The sequence below is a fragment of the Pelodiscus sinensis genome, chromosome 2, assembly GCF_049634645.1.
Source record: "Pelodiscus sinensis isolate JC-2024 chromosome 2, ASM4963464v1, whole genome shotgun sequence".
NCBI lineage: Eukaryota > Metazoa > Chordata > Testudines > Trionychidae > Pelodiscus > Pelodiscus sinensis.
Window position 1 is genome coordinate 184,114,889 of NC_134712.1, and position 22,865 is coordinate 184,137,753.

The window sequence follows — 22,865 nt, forward strand, 5'->3', positions numbered from 1 at the left end:
ATGTTAGCTGGAAGAAATCAGGCTTAGGAAGCATGGAGTTGATTGTCACATTGGCTAAGGGATTACTACAAACAAAAGATCGTGCCTCACCTATTTTGTCCGATTGGATAAGGAATCCTTTCTAGGCAGCATGGAGGGGAGGAGGAGGAAGATGTGGAGATGCAAGAAGAAGGGAGAAACAAATTGTTCATGAAGGATGGGGGAGTGTCAGTGCAGCATACAAGAGAGTAAAGCTATTTTTTTAAAAAAAGATTATAGTTTTATTTAAAACAAGTTAAAAAATATTTCATCCAAAATGGGAAATATTTTGTATTAAACCTCTCTATTCTAATAAATCCAGGCTGAAAAATATTGCTAATAGACTTAAAAAAGGTATCTGACAATTCCTGATCCAAAGAGCTTAATTTAGAAGAGACAATAAGAAGTGCCTGCTGCCTATTACTGATGGTTATCCAGATGTAAAGTTAAAGGGAAAACCATAGTGTTCCCTTAAAATAAAATGGGTTCCACTGCTCAAGCCTGTTGTTGAAAGCTGTAATGGCTGCTGTGTTCACTTGCACGGGTCTCCTCGTCGCCTAGTTTAGTATAAAGCACTTTGTGAACCTTCACTGTAAAAGGCTCGGAATAGATCCAATTTCTATTGTACTCACTCTTTCTCAAGACCATATCACACTGTCAGTATCAAAGATAGTTGTTTCAGTTCAGTTCCTATTTTTACATCTATGGTATTACAGACGGGACAAACTTGCTATTTTAAAGCACTTTCTAGAATTATAACCGGCCACCTGTGAAGGTGCCTTTGCAGCTTTAAACGTAACCTAGAAAGGGTAGAAATCTTTTCTTGGCTCTTTATGAAGTTCTTTATTTCTATTGTTTGTGGGTAATGAAAACTCTGGTGGCAGTAGTTTGAGACTAGCTCAAGGAAGTGCACCCTTGAAACAAATGATTGCTCGCTCTGGAGTCTGAGCAAGGTACTGTTTTCTTCATTAGTGTTCCTCAGGTTTAAAAAAAAGAGCTTTGGGTATTCTGTCACTGAAAAGGGCTAATTCAGGTAAGACATGGATGGCTTTTATGCTGCCTTTGTTACACTGATATACTATATGGCTGTGTCTACATTGGCATCCCTTTCCGGAAAAGGGATGCTAATGAGACACATCGCAATTGCAAATCCGCGGGGGATTTAAATATCCCCCGCGGCATTTGCATTTACATGGCTGCCGCTTTTTTCCGGCTTGAAAGTAGGTGTAAGAGATCCTCCGGAAAAGGGCTTATTTTCCAGAGAATCACGTCTAGACTGGCGCTTTTCTCCGGCTTATCCCCAAGCCGGAAAAAAGCGGCAGCCATGTAAATGCAAATGCCGCGGGGGGATTTGCAATTGCGATGTGTCTCATTAGCATCCCTTTTCCGGAAAGGGATGCCAATGTAGACACAGCCTATTTGTTTAGATATTGTCTGAGTAACTCTTTTCCATTTCCAAGAATGCCAGCTGCTGCTTTTTATGGGCATCTACTTTTAAAAAGTAGATTCTCAAAGCAGATCACATTTAGAAGATGAATTGTTTTCTTTGCTAGTGGCTGTGTCATCTTAGAAAATATATTTTCACAAAATATGTGTTACATGCTAGTTTATTAATTTTCTTGTTTATCTAGATTAGCATAAAATATACTCATGATAAACAATATGTGGTCCTCTCTAAGGGTTTTCTTTCTTTAATGTAGGACAAGCCTGGAGGGCTTTTTGCTTTGATCATGGTTCTTCTAATATCTTTGCTGCTGCTGCATTTTTACTCCTTGTTTGACGGCAACTTCGCTTAAAAATGTGTGTATTGAGTTCTTAAGGGCATACAATACAGAGCACAGACACGCATTTTTTGTATACAGTACTAGCATTTAAATTAAGCAGTACCATAATTTTATATCCTCTGCTTTTTCAGATACTAATGGCAAAGAAGCTGTGAAGTGTAGAAGATTATACAGGGTGTGAAAGTATACATACTGATGCTGGGTAAAAAGAAAATAGAATTAACAGGTTAACTAAGTAAGGATACACACAGTTGAAACGGATCAGACTTACTTTAGCTGAAGACTTGTGAGATTAGGATTGTGCACTGTATACTTTTTGCAACTCCACCTTTATAGAAATAACAGCAACACAAAATGCAGTACTGTAGTGATGGAAAGGGAATTCTGGCAGAAGCTCTGGGCAAGAGTGAGGCCTGGATAACAGCTGATAGAAGTCTAACCCACACAAGTCTTAGATAACCTTGGCAGCCTAAGGGAAGTGGCCAGAGTGAACCTTTCATCGGATCAGCCCTCTTGATTGAGAGAATACACCTGCTCTTTTCAGTTCAGATTTCCAATTTGAGGGTCTTGCCAGATCCTTGGCAGCTTGAGGATGTATGCCGGATAGCAGATGTGATCAAGACTGGTTTCACTTGTGCTTGATGAGAAAGGTGTGACCTGCTCAAAGACCACACTGCTGCTCCCCTTGTGTTTATCAATTTTGAGATTAGACTATTGTAATACACTGGGATGGGGTGAACACTGCCCCAGACCTTGTAGCGCTTGTTTGGAGGATCCCAAGGCGTGTGCGGCAGGAAGCAATGCCACCTGTCACTCCAAGAGTATGTCTAGACTACATGGCTCCATCGACGGAGCCATGTAGATGAGTTTACTAGACATAGGAAAATGAAGCGGTGATTTAAATAATTGCCGCTTCATTTACATCAAAATGACTGCCGCGCTGTGCCGATCAGCTGTTTGGCGGCACAGCGGGGCAGACTGGATGTGCCGCGGTCAACAATGGAAGCCTTTGTCGACCACTCCGGTAAACCTCATTCCACGAGGCATAACGGAGCGGTTGACACAGACTTCCGTTGTCGACCGTGGCGCGTCCAGACTGCCCCGCTGATACTGTGCCACCAAACAGCTGATCGGCACAGCGCGGTGGTCATTTTCATGTAAATGAAGTGGCGATTATTTAAATCACTGCTTCATTTTCCTATGTCTAGTAAACTCATCTACATGGCTCTATCGACAGAGCCATGTAGTCTAGACATACCCCAAGAGTCCTATGGGCATGGATTCCCCCTTCCCAGGCTCCTGGCATTTTTGGGAGATGGGGCAGATAGCAGCTGGAATCCCTGATCTGCTGATCCATCTGGGGAGACATCCACTTCTCACTGCACTCTTCTGGCACGAGGCTTTCCCCACTTCCATGGTGGTGTTGTCTCAGTATGCTCTCCCCTTAGAATAGAAGCAGCCTCCCCTCCCCCTTTACAGGCCCATTGGTGCCTCTCTGGAGGTGGTGGTCAGTGTTCCCTCTAAGATTTTCTGTCTGTGAGTGGAGTGAGTTTTGTCTTGTGCACCAGTATTGAGGTCATGTGCGCTATTGGCACCCACTGTTTACTTGCGCGCACATACACATACGTATATGTTATGGAAGAAAGAATATTAAAACTGCTCTTTCCCAGTCACAAAGAATAAAAAAAGCTATTAAATCAGAACTGTCACCCACACATCCTTATTAGGGAGAGAGAGAGCTCAGTGGTTTGAGCATTGGCCTGCTAAACCCAGCGTTGTGAGTTCCCTCCTTGAGGGGGCCATTTAGGGATTTGGGGCAAATCTGTCAGGGATGGTACTTGGTCCTGCTGTGAGAGCAGGGGACTGAACTGAATAACCTCTCAAGGTCCCTTCCAGTTCTATGAGATGGTATATCTCCATTTATTATTATTATTATTACTAAGGCTGACCCTATGTGCCAAAGTACTGTATCCTGCCATCAGTTACAGATAAGGTTAAAAGCCCCCCTGCCCTCCCACACACCTGCAAAGTTTGAAGAATAAGCTGTTTTTCTTAAGGACCTGTGCTGTGCTGCTGCACAACACCAGTAATAAATGGTGGCAGAAATGGTTTTCTTGGCAAAGAGCAACTGCTGCTGTTCTCAAGGTGAGCAGAAATGAAAACGTACATTGTTACCTCCTAGAGCCTAATACTCTAACTCTCATTAGTGACTTAATTTCCTGCAACTGACTGAATTTTCATACCATTGTATTTCTTGCAAACAAAAATTCCAGTTTCAAGTTTTTCAATTACTGCTCCTAATGCCTGCTATTCTCCGGTTATGACAGTGACAAATCAAGCAGCCACGAGGTTCCAGCCCCTGCTTCTTGAACAGCTGCCACCCCCAGCCATGGGGCCACCCAAGCGGCCACCGCCTCCAACCATGCGGCTCTGGTCCTGGCCAGGGCTGCTGCAGCAGCTGCTGCCTCCAACCACGTGGCCCTGCCAGCTGGGCTGCGTCCTGTCCCCCGTAGCTGGAGCTGGGGTTGGTGAGGCTGAGACAACCTCACTTCGCGTGCCCCGGCTTCAGCTGGAGCAAAGTGGCAGCTGCACGCGGCCTGTTCTGGTGAGGCTGTCCCAGCTGGCCACCCCCACTCACCTTGCGCACCACCTGCCCAACCTCTCAGCCACCTGAGTTGCCAGCTCCCTGACCTCTCAGCCTGCTCACCTTGCGCGCCCTGGCTCCAGCCCTGAGCACAAGGGCAGCTAGCTGCATGCTACCGCTGCCACCACCACTCCTCTTCTGTTCCAGCAGGAAGGTGAGTGCTACTGAAAATGAGGTGGGCGGACCTTAAATTCTTACAGTGCGGTGGTGCAGATTCGCAGCTTACAGGGAACTCGGGTGGTGGTGGGTGATCCCCTGCTGGGATCTGAATGGCTGAATTGTGGAAGGGCTGGGAGGAATGAGTGGGGACAGCCACTATTGAAGGGAAGAGTTACAGAGAGTGGGGAAAGGAGGGAGGCATATTTGGCTGTGCATTGAAAACACACAAAACTATAAGCTTGTGCAGAATGTGGTTGCCTGCCACAGCAATGGTGCTTCATGTCAAGAGAACATTATACCAGTGCTCTGTAGTCTGCCCTAGCTGCCTATTGAATTGGGGTGAAGAACTTTAATTTATAAAGTTCTAAATAGTGTAGAATTTCACTTTCTCAGGAATAGCATCTTTCCTTATGTGCTACCATCAGCAGAGGCTTTTGAATATACAGGTGATGTTTGAACAGGGGGCTGGCAGCTAGCTGTTTGCTTTCTGTGAGGAGTCTGGACTCAAGTTTACACTCTTCCCTCAGTCCATCAGAGTCCAGATTTGACCAGCAGGGTACTTGGAAAGGTCCATCTCTTTTCACATGGCTATTGTTAGAGATTATTTTTGATTAAATGGGAGAAGAGTATGGTATTGATCAGGATATAGAACAAGTTGGCATGGAAGGATGGAAATACACAAATCTTATTGAGGATTTTTGTGTCCTTTGAATTTGTAAAAAGTCCCTAGGATCGTGAATAATTTCTTCTACAAAGAAAATTGAAATAACTACTGTATGTGTGAATTCCCACAAAACTTTCTTTGAAGAGTTGCACAGAGGACATCAGATTACATTGAAGCGTGAAAGTTATACCACTTATTTTTCATACCAGACATATATCGCACATTCTCCATCCCTCGCAAGAATCACAACTAATCCTTGTTGAATCCTTTCCCGCACCAATTCTGTCATCACTCTTGTGTTACTATGTGTTCTTAACTCTGACCTGAAGTGACTACATTCAGTAAAGCCACATTGTCAGTGCAGTTAAGAAAAGCTTACGCTTCTGTACTTTTTCTATATATACAAGACTTGAGTTCTAAGAGCTGTCAATGGTGCATGTTTCATGAATACTTAATTTCCCTATTTAAAGTGAAAGTCAGAAAACATGTTCATTAACACTTTCATTAATATCTAGATATTGTAAATCCAACTTTGCTGTTTTGCCTTTTAGTGGTAAGTAGCCTTCTTTTGCAGGAAAGGAAAGGAACAGATTGGAAATTAACATATCACCAAAGGATATATGTAATTTTTCTTTGAATGCCTAAATGCAAAACTTGGGTCATATGAAGAAGTGGGCTGTGTCCACAAAAGCTCATGATACCATCTACATGTTTTGTTAGTTTATCAAGTGCTACTAGACCATTTGTTGTTTTTTAAGTTTATTAATATATACATGTCAGGCTGCCTTCATGGCTAGAAATACTAAAATTTAGAGCTTTGGTATTAAACTACTATTTTAAAGTATGGGCTGCTCCTTAAAATTAAAATCCACAAAGAGATTTTATAAAAAATATAACTTTATGTAAGACTTTATAATTTTAGCAAAATTATAAAACATGGATATTTTAAGTTCAAGATTTAAAAATTCATAGGGTTATTTTCTTAAAAATGTATTGGGTTGTCTTGAAGCCCTCAAATTACCAAATGGGAATTATAAACTTAGCAGGAAAGAACATTCTAGACATGTCATAAGCATTTCATTTATATGGAAATTTTCTCAAATGTTGGAATATCCATGTAGAAGAATAAAAAATGAAACTATCATCTGTATTTGTATGGAAATGGACTGAAAGAAATATATTAATGACTGAAATTTCTCCCAAAGGACCATCTGAAAAAAATAAAAACCCAAACTTTTTGGTTGGTGAGAATTGTCACCATATATTTCATGATTAATTCATGCTTTCAAAATTAACTTAGAGTTACGGTTTTAGTTTTATGGGGAAAAATGCTAGATGGTTAGAAATTTGGTAAAGGATATTATTTAAATAGGAAATATTTGTATTTGGAAAAGTCACATTTATCTTAATTGAATAAAAACAATGAATTACAAGAAGTTAAAAACCTATATTTTCAGGAATTTCAATAGTTTGAATTAGACTTCATGTACATTTTCATATGCTCAGATTGGACTTGATTCTCCTTATGCCTGTGTGATCCTTGTGGGTCTTACTTCCAGTTTACTTTGGTAAAAGAGTAAAATCAAACTCTTGGTGTTTAACCAAGACTCTAATTAGAGATTTCATGCCTCCATTCTTTAAAAAAAAATAAAGTTACTATTTATATTTACCATTTCCTTCAGTCTAATTATCTTATCAGTTGCTTAGCTCAGGTTTAATTTTTACTCACATATAGCAAGCCTAGCACGTTATGAGTAAACACCAGGAAAAAAAACCCCTCTTAACACCAATTTTTCTAATCAGTTTTGAAAAATTATCTTTCTGCTGAAAAATTTCTCCCTTATTGGGTATAGCAAATGACATATGCAAAGTGTGTGTATGGGGGGGAGGGAGGGCTGTGATGATACGGAAATCAGCCCTTGGATATCACTGGAGATTTAATTGTATCAGTCGAAACACCTATCTTACTCCATTGCCTCCTTTTGGAAACCTTTTTATCATGAAGGCAGGATGTGAAAACTTGGCTCTAGCCCTGTAGTCTCCCCAAGCCCTTGATGGCAAAAATTCCTGAGTCCTATTTGCAAAAGCAACTTGGACACTTGAGAGCCAATGTCTCATTGAATGTGTGTGAGCAAGTCGCTGTTGAAAGTGGGATTCAGGCTCCTAAATAACTTAGACACTTTTGAAAAATTTACCCCCAGTCTAGTCTTTTCTTCTTGCCTTCCATGGCAGATCAGAAGGTTACCAAGGAGAGGAGCCCAGCAGGACTGTAGTGAGATGAAGGTCGGTGTTGAAGCTTGGAGTAATTGGACTGAGTTCCCTGTAGCACTTTTCTTCCAGCTCCTTCCCTTTCTTCTTTCCCCTAATCTGCTGTCGTTGCTTTTAGAAGAGTATTATGTTTCATTTTATTTGAAATTCTGTTGAGATGAAAGAGGCTTATGCGAGAGAGACTCATTATGTCCCACAAGACTCTGCTCACCAATGTGTGAATAAGCTGAAACTTGTGTATCTGCTAAAGGGCAAAAGCACTTTCAGAGAAGGAGACAGGCTGGATAAACATTGACAACTTTGTAAAAATCAATCAGATTTTTTGTGTGTTGAAATGCAGGTTTATTTTTGAAAAATAATCCTATTTAAAATTGTCTGACAAGAACAACCTATGCGATAGCCTTAAGTTGGTATAATTATTTCAACCATTTAAATTATATACAGAAAATTAGATGAAGCAGTATACAGGCAGTCCCCGAGTTATGCGGATCCGACTTATGTCAGATCCGCAGTTACGAAAAGGGTTTGAAAGTAGGAATAAGAACAGGGTTCCTGAAAGTAGGAATAAGAGATCCTCCGGAAAAGGGCTTTATTCCGGAGGATCGCGCCAGTCTAGACGCTTTTTTCCGGCTTTTCCCCAAGCCGGAAAAAAAGCAGCGGTCATGTTTATTTAAATCCCGCGGGGGATATTTAAATCCCCCGCGGATTTCCCTATTCTGACTTACCTGCTTTGCATGCCTCTTCCGGAATTAGGGACCAGTCTAGACATAGCCATAGAGTTTAGATTGACTTATTATACAGCTTATATTTCGGTCAGTTTTATGCAAAACATGCTCTAATAAACTTTTTCTTGTGCATTTAGTTCATGTGGTAATTGTATTTAATTTAAAATGTCTGGTTGTCTGCATTTTTTATTGATTTGAATTTATCTTCAAATAGAACTGGACATAAATCACAAGTAAAAATCATCATCTATTCCTCTTAAAATCAGGAATAAGGGATCTTTCGGAAAAGGCTTTATTTTCCGAAAGATCCCCGTCTAGACTGGCGCTTTTTGCCGGCAAAGCCCCGAGCCGGAAAAAAGCGGCAACCATGTTTATGCAAATGAAGCGGGGAAGATTTAAATCCCCGCTTCATTTGCAATTGCGCTGTGTCTAATCTGCATCCCTTTTCCGCAAAAGGGGTGCAGTCTAGACACAGACATAGTGTATCCCTCTGGTTTAACAAAAAGAAGCACGAAAGTCAGTGTGAAGAGTATATTTCGTTACAAATCAACATGCTTTAATGATTACCAGTCAATGAGAATCAGTCTTTCTTTAGGAAAACTAAAATGTACAAATACAAAATGTGATTTAAAATCAATTATTTAAATCAAGGTTTTCTGTTTTGCTGATTAAATCATGATTAAAATTAATGATTTAAATTGTTTCTATTCTGGTAGGAGAGTTGTACTGCATGGATGACGGTGGTGATAATACTTCTGGCTCTTGGATGGGTTTGAGGTGTGGGAGTATCTTAATAGTCAGGTTTTATTTTTAATTTTGAGAGGTAATTTTAGTTTGTGATCGGTCTTTCTGGATTTTTTTTCTTTACTGAACACTGACAAGCTAGTTCTTACATTGATCCTAGTAAACAAGGTATATCTGAGACACTAATGATAGGCTAGGTCACACTGCTCACTGTCAACAAGGGTACGATGCGTTGATGGATATTATCTCATCAGGAACATGCTGTAGTTGGTAATTAATATGATTAAATGATTGGAAGGTGTAAATACGGACAAGAAAAGAAGCTGACAAGTCATTCATAGAGGTGCATATGCAATTAATGACAATCCTACGGAGAAGTAATTGTTCATTGTTAATAGATATGTCTAAAGGTGCTGTTAATGTTACTTACTATAAAAAAAAGAATCTAATTCTAGCTCTGACAGTGGTGACAAATGTATGAGACTAATTTCTCAGCTAATGTAAACTGGCATAGCTCTGTGGACTTCCAGCCAAGAATCTGGCCTGTGAGTTTTAATCTCTGTCATATATGCAAATGATGAATGATGCTGGCAAAGCTCTATTGTGAGCAGAACGAATTTCAGATGTGCAGTGTCAGTCAAAAAGGCAAACAGAATGTTAGGAATCATTAAAAAAGGGATAGAGAAAAATATCGAGAGTATCTTACTGCCTCTGTGTAAATCAATGATATGCTTACATCTTGAATGCTATGTATAGAAGTGGTCACCTCATCTCAAAAAAGACATCTTAGAATTGGAAAAAATTCAGAAAAGAGCAGCAAAAATTATTAGGGATTTGGAATGGCTGCCATATGAAGAGAGATTAAAAAGATGGAGACTTTTCAGCTTAGAAAAGAAAAGACTAAGGGGGATATGATATAAATTCATGAATAGTTTGGAGAAAGTGAATACAAAAATGTTATTTACTTATTCCCATTACATAATAACTAGTGGGTCACCAAATGAAATTAATAGGAAGCAGGTTTAAAACGAACAAAAGGAAGTATTTCTGGACACTACACTCAATCAACCTTTGGAACTCCTTGCCGGTGGTGAAATTTTTGTATGTTCAAGATACTTAATAGAGAATTCACCTATTCTTGGGTAACAGTATTTAAAGGATATGGCTTATTGCTCTGAAGAGGACTGCAGTTCATTTTCTGTAGTGAAAATGGCAGGTGCCTGGCTGGGTTTTTAAACTTCATTGGCAAAGACGGGAAAGGAGTAGAAAACTAAAATAGTTCCATGACTGCATTACTCTGCACCCTGGATTAAAAACCTAATTTTTGACACATTTTAATTTTAGGGCAGTTTACAAAGTTAGAGGCTCTTCATCTTTAATGAAAACTGTAGCCTGTCTCAGTAAATGTGATGTGAGGAGGAGCTGGAACAAGGGATTTGGCAGCACTCCCTTGCTTGAAGTGGTTTCCATCATATGTAGGGTTTATAGTTTTGTTCAGTGGCTTTCATCACTCTTACTATAAATATTGTTCTAATGCCACAGAGGAGGGATTCATATTATAAAAAAGAAGTAGGCAAATGATAATTTTTTAAAATATTAAACAAACTACACTTGTTTCACATGACATTGAAAATTGTATCGATTAGAGATTGTACCTTACAAATAGGGATTCAAAATCATGTTTAAAATGTTAACTGGTTAAACTACATGTTTTAACTGGTGTGCTGTGGCATGCTGCAGGTTGGGACTGCTCCAGCCTGGTGTGGCGGTGGTTAACCATTTACCCCAGTAAGGATGCCAGTAAGGCATTGCTTACTGGTTAACCTGTTATCTCTTTGCATACCTACTTGCAAAATCACCCTTTAAAGTGTAAAATCCCAGGTTCAAAAATTTACTCATTCAACTTAACAGTGATGTTAAAAAACAAAAATAAAATAATACTTGTTCATTAAAAAAATTACCCTGAGTAGGGAAATATAATTTTACAGTGTTGTACCATTGCACTGAACTAGAACAATTGCCAGTTGATAATTAATTAGTAACATTTTAAAATGTATGGAGAATGGAAATTTGAAAACTGTATACCTGGCAGAATATGTAATTTTCAAAAGGAAAATAAAATATGCAGTATATTCTGTCAGTAAATTAATATCTTGCCCAGTTTTAGTTAGTAATTTTTCATTAAATATTGAGGTTGCATGTCTGTCAGTATTCTATAAACTGAAAGTGTAGTTACATTTTTGTTTTTTTGGTGACTCTTGAGAGCTTGTTACCTGCTAGTCTGTCAAATGAAATATGTGTAGATTGCTGGTGCTAGGCTGTCCGCCCAGGTATGCTTGGGGAAACTTTGAAAAATACAAGTAGAAAACTGCTTACTGGGATAGCCTTCCAGCAGCAGCAATTGCATTTTTCCCGTGGGAGCTATTTGCCATTAAGCCCACAGATCTCTGTCATGTGACTAGAAATGCAGGCAGCAGATTGACATCAGCGCGCTCTCAAACTCTGTTGAAATTAAAAAAGGGAGGGGGGGAGGACAGTAAGGGAGGAGAAGGGGAGGTTCTGTTGCCTGTTCTTAGTAGTACTAATTCCATCTCTAACTTGCTTACTATTAACCGAGCTAACAGCAGGAGCAGCAGTACTGTGATAACAGTAGCACAGTACTCTTGATGAGGTCAAGCTGGATGAAAGGCAAGCCTGCTATAGAAACGTCTACTGTAAGTTCTGAAGATCCCTCCCAACAGTCCCTTCAATTGAAATTCAGTATGTACATAACAGCGTAGGGCCGCAGCATTATGCATCTACCTTCTGATTATGGAATTAGATCATGTATAGTAAGTGTTGCCAGGTTAGGTGCTAACATACTGACACTGAACTGGTCAATCGTGCTTTAACTGTAGTAATGGGGGGTTATGTTATACTTTTTTATGAGTTGAGAAAAATGGCTGTTTTGCCCTTTCGGAAGCCTCCACAGTTGTTAGTTACAGTTCATCAGCTTTGGAGTTAAAATAGTGTTTTCTAGATGGAGTAGTTACAAGAATCTTCTTAAACGCTCTGTGTTCTGTTTTACCAGATGAAATTAACATAGGTCATCTGAGTTCAGTGATTTTCTAGTAGTGGTTTATTTTGGAGGATAGTTGAATGCTAAACAAACATGCATTCAATTTAAAAAAAAACTGATCAAATGCATGGAAACATCTATAGTGACTAGTCAGGAGAATATTGATAAATATGACCCACTTTGTGTATGTAATATTGTTAGCTACCTGAGGGTTTTTTGGCTTTAACGTGATCATAGTCTGTCTTCCTAGCAAATTGTTTTAAAATCCAATTCTGTGTACAATAAAAGAAAAGCAGAATGTTAGCTTTTTCTCTTTTGCTTGGAATGTTTAGCCTTTACTGTAAAAATCATCACAACCTATCTTTCGTAATTCCTTAAAATTATTAATCAATTTTTATAACAGAGCAACTGTCAATGCAACAGTGATATTCTTTTCTTACATATATATGAGAAAGCTACGCACAAGAGCTAGCAGTAAAGAACCATTGGTATTGCCTCAAGAAATATGAACAACTGTCTTGTAAATTTTTCAGCACTACAAACAAAAAAGGAACAATCATGTAAAAGCAAACCCAAATAATTCATATCCTGGCCCTGAAGCTTGTTAGATTCTGGCTCTGATGAACCACCAAAAGGAGTGCAATTCATATTAGAAGAATTGATTTAAATAATTACCACCTAGACATAATTTATTAATATATTATAATTTAAGAGGCAAGACAGTGTTCTGTTCTGTTGCTGAATTTACTATATGCTCTCCTGCTCCACCTTCCCCACACATTCTGAACACTTTGGAGGGAAGTGGCATGATTTTTCTGTTTGTATTAATACTTAACTGGTATGTCTGTAAAATGGGCAGGTATACTGTTTCTCCTCTGTCTTAAACACACACAAGCTGAATGTTAAAACACTAGGCCATAAATTCATAGCACTACAACAATCAGAAAAATGCACTTTAATGTATATATCTCTAGTTAGGATATTATTTTAGACTCCAATTTACCTCCATTATAGCAAAGTTCTTGACTATGATGGTCAAAGTAGCATTGCTAAGCATTTTATTAAAAATTTATTTGGTCCATGATTTCCAGAGTTGAGCAATTGGGATGAATGAGTGAAAACATGTGAAATTATTTCTTAATAGTAGGATTTGTTAAGGTATTTATTTACATGAGTGATTTATCAAATTGAGCTCTCTTGAAGGATACTGATTCTCAACCATGTTTTTTGTTTAATAGATAAAGAAAGAAGAAACTTCTGGAGGGGGAGGCATTTTGTTTTGTATACCTGTATCAAAACCTTGCACAATGTACCTCTGTTATACTTATATTACACAATAATGTATAAATTAATATTTGCTAAGGATCACCATTGTTGCCATTGAAATACCAAAGTTGTGATCCAGCCTCAAGTGGATTTTTGTAAAGGAGCCTCCTGCGTGCTCTGAGCTTATCCCCATTTTTAAACATGCATAAGGACCTGACATGTATTGCTACTTGTTTATCCAGTTGGTAATTGTTTTCATTTTAGCATTCGACTCCTGAGTTGATCTTGATTGAAGATGAGATGACAGATACCGAAGATAATGAAGAGGAGGATTTAGGAGTCATGGAAGATCAGCGTAGCATAATTCTTCATCTCATCTCACAGCTCAAACTTGGCATGGATCTAACCAGGGTATGTGCACTGTATCTATATCTAATATATAAAGGCGAATGTTTGTATGTTTGTGCGCCAATAACTTGGACACTATAAGAGCTACAGCGACAAACTTTGCATGGGATAACCTTTTATTCAGGAGAAGGTTTTAAGGTACTCTGGGAGCGAAGAGATGAGAGATGGATGCCTCTCCCCGGGACTGCACAGAGCTTGGCAGTGTGGGGAGAAGCTGCTTCCCGGGGGAAGCGGTGGGGACAGTCACTCATTAAGGCCAGCGGAGGGACAAGGAAGCGGAGGGCGGGCTCGGGTGCTGGCAGCAGGCACGCAGCTCTCTTCCCCCTCCCTCCCTTCAGGCTTCTCACCTCAGTTATTTCAATGGTCCAAAGCAATGCTGGGTAACTCCAGCTAGTACATATATATTTTAGTTGCTCATTCTTTCTTTGTCTTCCTCCAAATGGATATTCTTTCAGATCCTTATCTATTTTGCAAACTCTGAAGCAATAGTTTTCATAGATTTGCTTCTTTTCAAAAGTGTGGTCTCACCCTGGGGAAGTATGGAGGGAGATGGACTTTCTTAGGCAGGCTTTTCATGTCAAATGACAACCGCAGGAGCTGCAGAAAAGGAAGGGGAGGAAAATGTATGTATGTTAGTCAGTGATGGAAGACCTGTGCAGATGTATTAGACTCTTCAAAACGCGATCTCACATTCTATTTGTGTCAGTGACAGTTTAATCCCAGTGAATCTGGAGTTATGGTATAATATTTCCACGGGGCAGCTCATAGTTTCATTTGACCAGATCTTTTAGTAGCATTATATTCATCGGGAGCAGAATAGCGTGCATGATAAAATGTCTGTCTTGTTCTTTTAAACAGTTATTTTGTAAACATACACATCCTTAACTTTGTTCATAGCTGCTGGAATGAAGGGTGTTAGGGAGGCAGTAACACCTGCTGGTTTGAAGTAGTTTTGGAACCCCCACCATAAAAATTGTTCCAGCCCCTATGACTTGTATTGATGTGAGTAGACTCATTGTACTTGGTGTAATTGCTCATGTGAGTAAAGTTGCTCACATGCAAAACTGTATGCTAGGTCAGGGCCCTTATCTCCTTTTCTTACTGTTCATTCAGGGCAAAATCCTGCACTTTGTACATTCAAACCAGCCATGAAAACAATGGATTTGTGCAAGAAATGCAGGATTGAGCCCATAGTCAGTTTCATTTCACCTGTATTAGAAAGAAAAAGTGGATGTTAAAGGCTTTTAATTTAAGGAACAAGGAACATGGGTCAAACTAGTACTTTATCACATACCTTGGGCTCACATGAAAACTTCAGGCAATTTACTATAACAAAATTATAGCCGCTCAGGACAAAATTATTCTTCGTGTTACAGTTCTATTACAAAAGATCACACTAGGTGTACTCCTTTGTTCTGAAACCATTCAAATTTTATGTAGTTGGAGAAGAGGTGTCACATGAGAGATTTCCTGTAAGCCACTGTGGAGTTGGAAAATATGTAAGTAGTTTGAAACTGAGAGCTTCCTTCTGTTAATAATTTTGTATTCCACTCTCTAGTGATTTTATCTCTTGTGGATACAGATGCGTCAAGATGGTTTTTTGTCCTAATATAATGGAGTACTCATACAGAAAACTGTGTGTGTGTGTATACAGATGCTTCAAGATGGTTTTTTGTCCTAATATAATGGAGTACTCATACAGAAAACTGTGTGTGTGTGTGTGTGAGAGAGAGAGAGAGAGAGAGAGAAAAGTGTGTGTGTGTGTGTGTGTGTGTGTGTGTGTGTGTGTGAAAAATAAGTACCATGAATTTATTCTGACTTGTTTCCTCTACACATAAAAGCGGTATGGGAAGATCAGAGAGTTGTGTCCATATGGTAGAGTAACTATGCAAGACAGTGCTTCTCAAGGGCATATGGATATACAAAAAAGCTTAGATTTGTTTTCCTTTTGATCTTAGAATCAGATTTTTATTAATGTACATTTTATTTTTGCTGAGATGAAGGATTTGCCTCTCATAATTTACTCACGTCTATACCTCCTTCTCCTAAAATCTTTGAAATAAGAATACAAAATACCGTGAAAAAGACAACTTGAAGGTTGAACAGTCCTTTAATCCATTGCAAAAATATCAGATACCCATACTGCAAGTAATGTTTTATTCTGAGTGTTTTATTATAGGCCTTCACCATTAACATCTTCTGTTTGTAAACAGTTTTCTCCTTTTGGTAGCTTATGTGACTTTTATTACCTCACAAAACACCTACGGTGCAGTAAAAATATTTCAGTCTAATATATCAAACTAGCTCTAAGATACTTAGAGATGAAGACTGGTAATTTCTCTTTAAATTTCCAGGCCCTTCTTGTCTGTGTGTATGCTAACACAACCCTCCCTCCTCTTCCAAATACAAAATAGTATTAGCCTCAATTTAATAATCCTCACACTATGTTAAAGTAGGGTGTCCAGATGTCGCGTTTTTAAAGGGACAGTTCCATATTTAAGACCTCCTGCAAGTGTCCTGACTTTTTCTTAAACATGGGCAAATTGTCCCATATATTTGTCTTCCCCCTCAGTACTGCCGGTAGATCCTGCTGTGTGCTGGCTCTTGTCCAGCGGGGCTTTACACCCATCCTGCTTCTGGCCAGTACTGACTTTGTGCTGCAGTAGCTCTGGGTATGCTCCAAAGCTTGTCTCACCCGCAGAAGTTAGTCCAATAAAAGATATTACCCCACTGGGCTGGTCTGTTTAAATTAAGATTTTCTGCTTGCTGATTTTAAAATTGTTGTCTGGATTTAAATCAATCTACCCTGCCTCCTTCTGACTCCCCAGCAAGCACTGGAAAAGGAAATAGATACTTTTGGTCCTAAGAAGCCATACGCCTAGTTTTTCCAATTGGAACTTGGATCTAGTTTCAGTTTTCAGCAAAGCCTTTAAAGCATCATGAGCACAGCTACTCTGAAATTATATTAAGTGTAGATTGATTCATAAGATCCTGTAGAGCAGCGATGGGCAACCTGTGGCCTGCGGATCACATGCAGCCCATCAGGGTTCTGTGTGTGACCCATAAGACATTTTGTTTACTATTGACCATGTGCAAGGTTGCCAGATGCTGCTGATTCCATCTGCGTAGTTTTTTTCCTACTGGTATTACCACTCCCTCCCTCCGCTCCCCCCCCCACACACACGGTGTGTGCTGATTGCACACAACACTGACTGAGAGAGTCGCGTACACCGTCTGCATCCAGTCAAAGTGCTGCTGTACTTGGATTGCAAAAATCTAGGTACGCAAGTGTAGTTAGTAAAACTACCCTATCCCAGGAGACCATCTTGGTTACAACAGTCTTGCAACCCATTGAGATGGAGGGCCACTCCTATAGCCCACTCACTAGCCTAGATTGCCCATAGCTGCTGTAGAGGCAGATTGTAATAATCTCCTGAGTTAATCCTCTCTCCTCAGTCCCAAGGAGGAAAGCAGAACATCTATTAGGCTGTGTCTACACTACATGCCTCTGTCGGCAGAGGCATGTAGATTAGGGTTGTAGGCAAAGGTAAATGAAGCCGTGATTTAAATGATCGCGGCTTCATTTACATTTACATGGCTGCCGCGCTGAGCTGACAAACAGCTGATCAGCTGTTTGTCGGCTCGCCGCTAGTCTGGACGTTCCCCCTGTCGCCATCAAAGCCCTTTGTTGGCAGCCCCGTTATTCCTCGTGGAATGAGGTTTACCGGGGCTGCTGACAAAGGGCTTTGATGTCGACAGGGGGAACGTCCAGACTAGCGGCGAGCCGACAAACAGCTGATCAGCTGTTTGTCGGCTCAGCGCGGCAGCCATGTAAATGTAAATGAAGCCGCGATCATTTAAATCGCGGCTTCATTTACCTTTGCTGAATAAACAAATCTACATGCTTCTGCCGACAGAGGCATGTAGTGTAGACGTACCCTTAGACTGCTATCTCATAGCTGTGAAACCTCAAGAAGTGCAGTTCCTCTAGCGCTTTGACTAGCGGGTTCTTTAATGCAAATGACTTACACTGCCCAAGCATGTGTTCCACAAAGGTACGCATTCTGTTTAAACATGTTTGCAAGTTTTTTCTTTGTCAGTGTTGAAAGCGAAGGAAGAGACAGCTGCTTTGCCCTTTATTCAGATGCAAAAATTTCTGGAGGGCCATGGACTGTTCCATTATTAGTGTAAATATTCTCATTCCTAAATCAGATTTCTGGGCAGCGAGTTGTGTTGGGCTGTGGAATTGTGTTGTATCATGCAAGCAAGGTAGTAACAAACTTCAACAGGCCTTTATTTACCAAAGGTGAAACCTCTTTACAAAGCTGCTGCTGCTCCCCTCTGTAGCTCTCACTCAGGCCTGGCCCATCTCCTCCCCCCTCCTTCCTGTTTCCTGTGCTTCCAGATTCCCAGCACCCAGTGCTCCCACTTCTAATAATTACAAGCAGCATCTAAAACACCACAAATTGTCTCCCAGGGAAGAGGAGAAAATAGTGTTGCTTTTGTTAGATGGGTTAGGTAGAATGTTCCTGCTTTGGCAAGGAGATGTGGTAGTTTTTCCATCTCTCCTATATGTTTCTGTGGAAAAACAACATAAACTGTTTAAGTTCTCAGACTTCACTGCACTGACACACCACTCAGACAACAAAAATTACCTCACGATCCTGGAGGGAGGCCCAAAGCCTGAGCCTACTTGACATCCACTGCACTGGGTGGTGGTGGGGAGCAAAGTCCGAGCCTGGGTCTGGGGAGGACAAAAGCTGAAGTCCCTGGGTCACTGCCCTAGGCAGGAGGCCTATAACATGGCCTCTGCCACCCAGGGCTGAAGCCTTTGGGCTTTGGGCCCAGGCAGTGGGGTTTTGACTTTGGCCCCATGTATCAACAAGTCAAAGGCAGCCCTGATGAACTCATTAAAATGGAGTTGTGACCCACTTTGAGGTCCTGACTCACAGTTTGAAAACCACTGGTTTAATTTCCCAAAATGAGAGTCAACTCCAAAAACTGACCAGATTACTTTGGACTGTTGTATTAGTGCAGGGGTGGCCAACCTTAACCTGAGAAGGAGCCAGAATTTACCAGAGTATTTGACAATAAATATTTGGGCTGACAGTGAATTTTAAAAAAATGTTTATTTTTCAGTCTTGGAAGCCAGTTTTGATATTATTTGTGATCATCTTCTCCCACAGCTCTTCAAAGCTGGGATGAAACTTAAAAAGCAACGAAAAATCCACCACTGCTGTTTTGTTTTCATTATTGAATTATTTTGTGTAGCTAACCCAATACAATATAGGGTGTGGATCATGCAGCTGCAGCAGCGCTGCATGCCAGGATCCAAACACATGCAGTCGGTTGCAGGATCGGGCCCCAAGACTAGTGGGAAATGTATTGCTGATACAGTCCCAAGTGATGTAGAGACCCAGGGGAAAATATGTACCATTAGTTCTGCACGATATATTTAAAACAGCCAAAAATGATGAAAGGATCCATAACAGATACGGTACCGTTCACAATATTAATACGCTAGCAGAACCATTTAAATCATTTCAGCTGTTTCCATTCTTCTTGGCGATGAACAGTAACATCGCCAAGAACAGTAATATCAGTCTCTACCTGCCTGAACAGTAGCCATTCTGATTCCTGTATGAAATATTAAGCTGCTGTTACAGGTGCATATGACACGATGGGTTTGAGTCATTGAGAGAATCCAGTCAAAGAAATATTTGTGGGTTAATTGTAATTATACAATTTTGATGGAGATCAATATGTGACAGTTTCCATGATCTTTACTCACTAAAAACTGTACATTAGTCCCGTGAGGGGAGAGGCAAGATGCCTGGCATTTGAAATATGGTGATGGTGCCACTCTGCTTGATTCTTGGAGCAGGGTGGAAAGATGAACTGAAAAGAGGCGATTGATAGGGAAAGGAAGGAGCTCACAGGAAAGGACAGTTAAAAATGTATTTTGTTAGGATGAGTGTAGAAAGAAGGTCATTGAATGTATTTACTTGGGAGTGTTCCAAAGAATAATCAATACTCATCCTGCAGTTAGCAAATTGCCTGTGGCTCCAAACATATTCCCTGTCAGTGACAATAGATAGTGTGAAAATGTCTGTGTGAGTGACAAGGACAGATTTAGCACTTCCAATTCACTTCAAGCCATGCAGATCAGTGGTTCTCCACCAGGATCCAGGGCCCCCTGGACGGGGGTGAGGGGAACGCAAGCAGGTTTCAAGGTATCTGCCAAGCAGGGCCAGCATTAGGCTTGCTGGGGCCCAGAGCAGAAAACTGAAGACCAGGGCCCTGAGTCCCATGTCCCAGAGCTGAAGCCTGAGTGAGCAATGTAGCTTTGTGCAGGTCCCTGTGGTCTAGGGCACTGCTACCCGCTAAGGCTGGAGCTGACTTTTCTATGTCGAAAACCAGTTATTGTGGCATAAGTGGGCCATGGAGTTTTTATAGCCTGTTGTGGGGGTGGGGGGCTCAGAAAGAAAAAGGTTGAGAACTCCTTTGGTAGATAATATATCATGTCTCCCCCCGTTAATTGTAATTCCTCACTAGTTTTGCTCCTATGTGGAGGAGAAAGATATTATTCTGTGTTGCACAGAGACCTCTGTTCTGTCAGTACATCATAATAGTTTTCAGTAAAGCTACTATTAACAAAACAATATTATTCTTGCAACCAATGTTAATTAGATTTTATGTTCTCACAAATCATTTAAAAGCAGGGCACATTTATTTATATAAGCATCCGCTGAAACAGTTGGCTGGGAATCTGGGAAGTCTGATTTTTTTTTTTTTCTTTTTGAGGTTTAATAGCAAGTCAACTCAGATTTGTATGGTATTAGAACTGAGTTAACTTCCATCAGACTGTTTTCACATTCTCAAACAATGAAGCCTCCTAAGAAAAGTGAATTGTTAGCTGAGCAGAGAGAAAGTGGGGGGAAAATCTGTGCAGTTGGAATAGCAGATCCATGTCTCTTGGTCTGCCATTGAGAACCATAATGAAGCAGAAAGCAGCTATCAAGACTGCTAATTTTTCTTTAATTCATTATTTATACTGTATACCAAGAGAAATTGCTCTCTGGCAGAGATGGGGATACCGGCTATCATGAAGCTTGGCTCAGCTAATATTGTAGCTCTCTTCACTATTTACTCTCCCTGTAGCATAATCATGAGGAATCATGTCTGCTTTTGTCTGCCTTGAATACAGGTTGTGCTTCCAACATTTATTTTGGAGAAGAGATCCCTGTTGGAGATGTATGCAAATTTCATGGCCCATCCAGACCTGTTTTTGTCAATTGCAGCTGGAGCCACTCCGGAGGAAAGAATTATTTGCTTTGTGGAGTATTATCTAACTGCCTTTCATGAAGGCCGAAAGGGAGCAGTTGCCAAGAAACCCTATAACCCAATAATTGGTGAATCATTTCATTGCTCATGGGATGTGCCTAACGACAAAGTGAAATCATTCAGAACTAACAGTGCCTCTGTCATTTCTAAGGACCAAACCAAGGAATTAGGCCAGGACCAATCAGTGTGCTACAAACTGAGGTTTGTAGCTGAACAAGTATCCCATCACCCACCAGTATCTTGCTTTTACTGTGAATGCAAGGAGAAGGGAATGTGTGTGAACACCCATGTATGGACCAAAAGCAAGTTCTTGGGAATGTCAATAGGTGTTTCTATGGTAGGTGAAGGTAAGAAATATGCTTTGCTTTATTTTGGGGGGAAATTGTTAGTGTTAACATCCCATAAAAAATCATAGATGAAGCTTTGTTTTGTTTTTCTGTTTAACTCCAGTAAGGTTAAAAAAGTCATGGATCTTAATCTTGCTGTTTATTGCTTTCATTAACTTTAAAATTAAAATAATATACAGTAACTTGTTTGAGAATATTCCGATTTTATTCACTTTTAGTATATGTATACCTCGTGTAATGTGTGCCTTTAATTGAACAGGTCTCACAAAAATACAGTGTAGAAATTTAATCATATTACACTTACTAATATATGACAGCTTTTATGTATTACAGTACCTAGCATTAACAATTATATCACATCTAAACAAATAATCTTCTGTAGTGTTAATATCTAATTCACTATGGGAAACTCCTGTAAATTATTGTCAGAAGAATACAGAATAATTGTAGATTTTCAGTTAAGCCTTTTCATATGTTTTTACAAGGCTCCTTTTAGATTAAGAAATACATTTTTAAGTAAGTCTTGCTGTAATGACTGAAAATGTACAATCACCCAGTAATTCATACAGATGAGGCCAGCATCATGTTTTATTATTGGTTTGCAATATTTTCCTGTTCAGTAATAATAATTTTGACCAATGGATTTAATAAATATAGAAAACATCAAATTATAATTTATTCATGTATGCTCTGGACTGACAAGCACTGATTGTATCATCATTAGTAATGTGGAGTTTAGTCCTAAATGTCTATGATTCTGTGCATTTAAACCAAAAAGCATGTATTGGAACATCTTTGTGAATCCTGTTGCTCTTCAGGAGTATTCTATCTATACAGCACCTAGCATAATGGGATCCTGGATCACAGATAGAGATACTAGGCACTTTTGTCTGCATGTATTTTCTAGTGTTTTGTCCCAGATAACCAAAATTATGGTCTTAATTAACTTCCAAGCAGAGGGATAAGGAGAACTAATAACAAATAATTGTTTTTCTCATCTCTGCCTTAGGTAAGTATTGCTGGAATATTAAAAAATGTACTCACAAGGTAGATGCAGGTAGTGATTCACTTTGGTATGTGATTATCCAAAGGAATTATTATCTAGTGAATTCACAGCTACAAAGGAGTAGCAAAGCTAAATAAAGAACAAAATCAAATAACAGTAAAATAGTATTATAACCTCTTTCCTAATGTTAATACTTTTCAGTAATTCTGTTATTACATAATGGAACAGTCTTGAAACAGATGTTACTGCTTTTAAGAGTCTTAAATGCTAAATCCTGCAATAATACTTCTGTTTCACTTGTTTTGCCTGTTCCAGGCAGTGTGATACATCAGACACATTTTCTTTTTACTTTGCAATGTGCAGATTAATGGGAGTCAGGAAGTGGGTCCCAGAGAAGCTAAGGAGCTAGGTTTCTAATAGCTCAGTAATG

The 22,865-nt window shown here is 39.8% G+C and overlaps 1 protein-coding gene across 3 annotated transcripts in view; it reads left to right on the forward strand.

Moving 5' to 3' along the window:
• The window catches only part of OSBPL10 (oxysterol binding protein like 10), a 194,810-nt gene that overhangs the window by 139,088 nt on the left and 32,857 nt on the right, over positions 1-22,865 (forward strand). For all 3 annotated transcript variants that reach the window (XR_012901936.1, XM_075921975.1, XM_075921976.1), the window contains exons 7-8: positions 13,595-13,741; positions 20,946-21,429. Coding sequence is in view for 2 of the 3 variants with exons in the window: in XM_075921975.1 (XP_075778090.1) it covers positions 13,595-13,741; positions 20,946-21,429 (631 nt within the window). In the remaining variant the exon portion in view is untranslated. The remainder of the gene's footprint in view (positions 1-13,594; positions 13,742-20,945; positions 21,430-22,865) is intronic.